Source organism: Salvelinus alpinus, chromosome 25, assembly GCF_045679555.1.
Source record: "Salvelinus alpinus chromosome 25, SLU_Salpinus.1, whole genome shotgun sequence".
Lineage (NCBI taxonomy): Eukaryota > Metazoa > Chordata > Actinopteri > Salmoniformes > Salmonidae > Salvelinus > Salvelinus alpinus.
The window spans coordinates 36,766,756-36,773,372 of record NC_092110.1 but is presented as its reverse complement, the minus strand read 5'-3'; the positions used below and the strand labels follow the sequence as shown (position 1 = coordinate 36,773,372).

Genomic DNA, 6,617 nt, shown 5'->3' with positions numbered 1-6,617 from the left:
CATCGTACACACGCCACGGCTCACCCTCCTCCCTGTCCCGGTCCCTGTGCAGCACGTAGCGCCGTTCCACGTACTTGGCCACGATATACTCCTTCCTGGCATTCCTGGTTGCACAACGGGACAAAGCCATAGGTATGCAGCAACTGGTTAACTATATCCTCCATGTTGGCACCAGCAGCTGGTTAACTATATCCACCATGTTGGCACCAGCAACTGGTTAACTATTTCCACCATGTTGGCACCAGCAGCTGGTTAACTATATCCTCCATGTTGGCACCAGCAACTGGTTAACTATATCCACCATGTTGGCACCAGCAGCTGGTTAACTATATCCTCCATGTTGGCACCAGCAACTGGTTAACTATATCCACCATGTTGACACCAGCAACTGGTTAACTATATCCACCATGTTGGCACCAGCAACTGGTTAACTATATCCTCCATGTTGGCACCAGCAACTGGTAAACTATATCCACCATGTTGGCACCAGCAACTGGTTAACTATATCCACCATGTTGGCACCAGCAACTGGTTAACTATATCCTCCATGTTGGCACCAGCAACTGGTTAACTATATCCACCATGTTGACACCAGCAACTGGTTAACTATATCCTCCATGTTGGCACCAGCAGCTGGTTAACTATATCCTCCATGTTGGCACCAGCAACTGGTTAACTATATCCACCATGTTGGCACCAGCAACTGGTTAACTATATCCACCATGTTGGCACCAGCAGCTGGTTAACTATATCCTCCATGTTGGCACCAGCAGCTGGTTAACTATATCCACCATGTTGGCACCAGCAGCTGGTTAACTATATCCACCATGTTGGCACCAGCAACTGGTTAACTATATCCTCTATGTTGGCACCAGCAGCTGGTTAACTATATCCTCCATGTTGGCACCAGCAACTGGTAAACTATATCCTCCATGTTGGCACCAGCAGCTGGTTAACTATATCCTCCATGTTGGCACCAGCAACTGTTTAACTATATCCTCCATGTTGGCACCAGCAGCTGGTTAACTATATCCACCATGTTGGCACCAGCAACTGGTTAACTATATCCTCCATGTTGGCACCAGCAACTGGTTAACTATATCCTCCATGTTGGCACCAGCAGCTGGTTAACCATATCCTCCATGTTGGCACCAGCAGCTGGTTAACTATATCCACCATGTTGGCACCAGCAGCTGGTTAACTATATCCACCATGTTGGCACCAGCAACTGGTTAACTATATCCTCCATGTTGGCACCAGCAGCTGGTTAACTATATCCACCATGTTGGCACCAGCAGCTGGTTAACTATATCCACCATGTTGGCACCAGCAGCTGGTTAACTATATCCTCCATGTTGGCACCAGCAGCTGGTTAACTATATCCTCCATGTTGGCACCAGCAACTGGTTAACTATATCCTCCATGTTGGCACCAGCAGCTGGTTAACTATATCCTCCATGTTGGCACCAGCAGCTGGTTAACTATATCCTCCATGTTGGCACCAGCAACTGTTTAACTATATCCTCCATGTTGGCACCAGCAACTGGTTAACTATATCCTCCATGTTGGCACCAGCAGCTGGTTAACTATATCCACCATGTTGGCACCAGCAACTGGTTAACTATATCCTCCATGTTGGCCCCAGCAACTGGTTAACTATATCCTCCATGTTGGCACCAGCAGCTGGTTAACTATATCCACCATGTTGGCACCAGCAACTGTTTAACTATATCCACCATGTTGGCACCAGCAGCTGGTTAACTATATCCTCCATGTTGGCACCAGCAGCTGGTTAACTATATCCACCATGTTGGCACCAGCAACTGGTTAACTATATCCTCCATGTTGGCACCAGCAACTGGTTAACTATATCCACCATGTTGGCACCAGCAGCTGGTTAACTATATCCACCATGTTGGCACCAGCAGCTGGTTAACTATATCCTCCATGTTGGCACCAGCAACTGGTTAACTATATCCTCCATGTTGGCACCAGCAGCTGGTTAACTATATCCTCCATGTTGGCACCAGCAGCTGGTTAACTATATCCTCCATGTTGGCACCAGCAACTGGTTAACTATATCCACCATGTTGGCACCAGCAGCTGGTTAACTATATCCACCATGTTGGCACCAGCAGCTGGTTAACTATATCCTCCATGTTGGCACCAGCAACTGGTTAACTATATCCTCCATGTTGGCACCAGCAGCTGGTTAACTATATCCTCCATGTTGGCACCAGCAGCTGGTTAACTATATCCTCCATGTTGGCACCAGCAACTGGTTAACTATATCCAACATGTTGGCACCAGCAACTGTTTAACTATATCCACCATGTTGGCACTAGCAACTGGTTAACTATATCCACCATGTTGGCACCAGCAGCTGGTTAACTATATCCTCCATGTTGGCACCAGCAACTGGTTAACTATATCCACCATGTTGGCACCAGCAGCTGGTTAACTATATCCTCCATGTTGGCACCAGCAACTGGTTAACTATATCCACCATGTTGGCACCAGCAGCTGGTTAACTATATCCTCCATGTTGGCACCAGCAACTGGTTAACTATATCCACCATGTTGGCACCAGCCGCTGGTTAACTATATCCTCCATGTTGGCACCAGCAACTGGTTAACTATATCCACCATGTTGGCACCAGCAACTGTTTAACTATATCCTCCATGTTGGCACCAGCAACTGGTTAACTATATCCACCATGTTGGCACCAGCAGCTGGTTAACTATATCCTCCATGTTGGCACCAGCAACTGGTTAACTATATCCACCATGTTGGCACCAGCCGCTGGTTAACTATATCCTCCATGTTGGCACCAGCAACTGGTTAACTATATCCACCATGTTGGCACCAGCAACTGTTTAACTATATCCTCCATGTTGGCACCAGCAACTGGTTAACTATATCCACCATGTTGGCACCAGCAGCTGGTTAACTATATCCTCCATGTTGGCACCAGGGTTGTGTTCAATTCAGTTGATTCAGGAACTGAATTGAGCCCAACCCTGGTTGATACCAAACATTCTGTTACAACATTCTCACTTTAACACTTGAATGTCATTGTTTTGGAATTTTTGGTGCCAATATGGCTTCTGTCAAAATGTGTTCTTTCAAACCAAGATTGCCCCACCAATGAGAACATGATTGAAGTATGAGGCGTATTAATGGACTTACATGTCACTCTGGGGGAGGGGTTTGATGGAATCATTGGGAAGATTGGCCTCCATGATGTCATTGAAGCGAGTGTTGCCTATACTGACTGCCAGCTGTGGACAGACGGAGAGTGGAGGCGTTAGGATACAAGATATGTGAGTACAGCTGTATAGGGACTAAACTTTCAGTGCATCAAATAACACATATCTAACCCATGGCATTATCACAACTAAAAACCAAGTTAGCACGCTGAGCTAAAGCCAAAGCAGAGCTCAGAAAACTAACGCTTGTTTAGAAATGGAGGTGTGTGTGTGTATAGATCAGTGTGTGTGTATTGGGACTAAGACGGGGTCAACATTACTAGTAGTTCGGAGGTGCTGAGCATGTCCAGCGTGAGGGACTGGATCCTGGAGTAGTGGACTCCCAACTCCCTGTGGATCCCAGAACACTCTATGCACGTCAGGATGCCCAGGTTAGTGGAGAGCCACGTGGGGTCTGTTGACAACACAGGGACAGAACACGACGAGTACAGTTAACACTGGATTTACACTGAAGCAATACGGCCCGTGGGGGTTTGGTATACGGCCAATACACCTGGGCTAAGAGCTGTTCTTAGGCACGACGCAACGGAATTAGAGCAGTAAAAATAAATGTTTTGTCATACACATGGTATATTGTCTATTATAAACTGGGTGGTTTGAGCTCTGAATGCTGATTGGCTGACAGCCATTGTATATCAGACCGTATACCACAGGTATGATAAAATATTTATTTTTACTGCTCTAATTACGTTGGTAACCAGTTTATAATAACAATAAGGTACCTCAGGGGTTTGTGGTGTATGGCCAATATACCACGGCTAAGGGCTGTATCCAGGTACTCAGCGTTGCGTCGTGGATAAGAACAGCCCTTAGCCACGGTATATTGGCCATATACCACGCCCCCTCGTGCCTTATTGCTTAAAAATACCACGGCTGTCAGCCAAATCAGCATTCAGGGCTCGAACCACCCAGCCCTACTGGCTGTGTCCTGATTCTCCACCCGTCTCTTTAAGTGTGGAGACAGGACAAGAGCACATCCTAAAGTCTCTCGATGAATCCTCCCACTGACTATCTCCTGTCCACCAGTCTCACCGTGGGCTCCACAGTCGGCGCAGGCCTCGTTGCCGGACATGTGTCTAAGCTCGGTGATGACTGCCCTGGCCAGCTCCTGCAGCCCAGAATCCTGGAACTGCGGCTGGTCCCCTCCCAACACTGTGTTCAGGGCTTCCTCCTTACTGTTCTGCAGCACCGACACCCAACTGGGGGGGAGGAGGAGAGAGAGATTAAACAATGCAATATAGTGTTTATACAGTTATGTATTGTAGTACAAGTCATTCTTTCCGGGAAATGTCTTCCTGATTTTTTTTATGGATCTACGACAACCGGTACACTTGTTTAAAAAAAAAATGAAACTACTATGGTGGTCTACATTCTGCGCTTCAAAAGCACGGACTGCCCACATGATAGTCCTGTGTGCAGCTGTGTGTCTTTAACCCAAGTATATAATTGTACCACTGAGAGCTTGGCACATTCACACTGCAGTAAACCTCCTTTCTCTTTCTCATCCCTCTCCTTCTCCATTTTTCTTTCTTTTTGTTGTTTTTGTTTCAGCTGACCCTCCCTCCTTCTTCTTCTCCTCCCCACAGACACAGATGACATCCGAAGGCTTGATCCTGAGGCCCACACAGAGAGGAGAAGAGGAAGAGGGGCTCCCGAGTGGCGCAGCGTTCTAAGGCACTGCATCTCAGTGCTAGAGACGTCACTACAGACCCTGGTTTGATTCCAGGCTGTATCACAACCGTCCGTGATTGGGAGTCCCATAGGGCGGCGCACAATTGGCCCAGTGTCGTTAGGGTTTGGCCGGTGTACGCCGTCATTGTAAATAAGATTTTTTTTCTTAACTGACTTGCCTGGTTAAATAAAATACAAATAAATAAAGAGAGGCGAGAAACCCCCTACTCAGCTCTGTACGCTCCAGAGAGAGGTCCCAACCCAAACTAGCTATCCGCTCTTGTGAAGCTGAGATACCACCTCATTTTGTGGCCAGTAAGCACATAGCCTCGAGAGCCAGGTCTGCCTACGGTGGCCTCTCTCAATAGCAAGGCTATGCTAGTCAAAGCTTTCCTTCATTTTGGGTCATTCACAGTGGTCAGGTATTCTGCTACTGTGTACTCTCTGTATAGGGCCAGATAACATTCCAGTTTGCTCTGTTTATTGGTTGATGTTTCTTTCCAGTGTGTCAAATTATTTTCTCATCATTTGGTTTGGTCTAATTGTGTTGCTGTCGTGGGCTCTGTTGGTGTTTGTGAACAGAGCCCCAGAACCAGCTGGCTGAGGGGACTCTTCTCTAGGTTCATCTCTCTGTAGGTGAGGGCTTTGTGGTGGAATCTGTGGCCTTCGCTTCCTTTTAGGTGGTTGTAGAATTTAACAGCTCTTTTCTGGATATTGATAATTAGCGGGTATAGTCCTAATTCTGCCCTGCATGCATTGTTTGGGGTTTTGCGTTGTACATACAGTAAAGGACATTTTTGCAGAATTTTGCATGCAGAGTCTCAATTGGGTGTTTGTCCCATTTTGTGAATTCTTGGTTGGTGAGCGGACCCCAGACTTCACAGAGAGTATTGGGTTCTATAACTGATTTAAGTATTTTTAGCCAGATCCTGGTTGGGATGTCAAGTTTTATGTTCCTTTTGGTGGCATAGAAAGCCCTTTGTGCATTGTCTCGATTGTTGTAACTTCGGGAAATTAACTGTAGTGTTGATATTTAGGCCGAGATAGGTATAGTTCTTTCTGTGCTCTAGGGCAACAGTGTCTAGATAGAATTTGTATTTGTTGTCCTGGCAACTGGACAACCATTATTTTTGTCTAACTGAGATTTACTCAGGCCCCAAGTCTGACATAATCTGTTCAGAAGATATAGGTGCTGCTGTAGGCCCTCCTTGTGGGGACAGAAGCACCAGATCATCTGTAAACATGTGACTTCAGAGTACAGTAGGGTGAGGCCCGGTGCTACAGACTGTTCTAATGCCCTCACCAATTCATTGATATATACCGTGCCTACAGAAAAGTCTTACTCCCCGTTCAAAATGTTCAAATAGCCTGGAATTAAAATGCATTTTAATGATCTAAACTTCCTACCCCACACCTTCGAAGTGAAAAAAAATCCAAGGAGGGATTCCAGTGTATTTAGAACAATGCTTGTTTAGAAACAAGGAGGGATTCCAGTGTATTTAGAATACTTGTATATAAACGAGGAGGGATTCCAGTGCTGTGCTTACATCATGCATTCCTGCTCGTCCTCAGCTTGGAAATGGTACGTCCGATTATCTGGAGAGAGGAAAGATAGGTGTGAATTTAGAGGGACAGGAGAGGAGAGAGAAAGGAGGACGACAGAGAGAGTGCAGTAG

General features: G+C 46.4%; 1 protein-coding gene across 3 annotated transcripts in view; it reads right to left on the bottom strand.

The window, feature by feature from the left end:
• Nucleotides 1-6,617, bottom strand: part of LOC139553881 (arf-GAP with SH3 domain, ANK repeat and PH domain-containing protein 3-like) — a 70,765-nt gene that overhangs the window by 21,337 nt on the left and 42,811 nt on the right. For all 3 annotated transcript variants that reach the window (XM_071366634.1, XM_071366633.1, XM_071366632.1), the window contains exons 13-17: nucleotides 6,489-6,537; nucleotides 4,303-4,469; nucleotides 3,531-3,664; nucleotides 3,191-3,282; nucleotides 1-104 (exon numbers count right to left, since the gene is read on the bottom strand). The exon at nucleotides 1-104 is cut by the window's left edge and continues 89 nt beyond it. In XM_071366634.1, coding sequence (XP_071222735.1) covers nucleotides 1-104; nucleotides 3,191-3,282; nucleotides 3,531-3,664; nucleotides 4,303-4,469; nucleotides 6,489-6,537 — 546 coding nt within the window. The remainder of the gene's footprint in view (nucleotides 105-3,190; nucleotides 3,283-3,530; nucleotides 3,665-4,302; nucleotides 4,470-6,488; nucleotides 6,538-6,617) is intronic.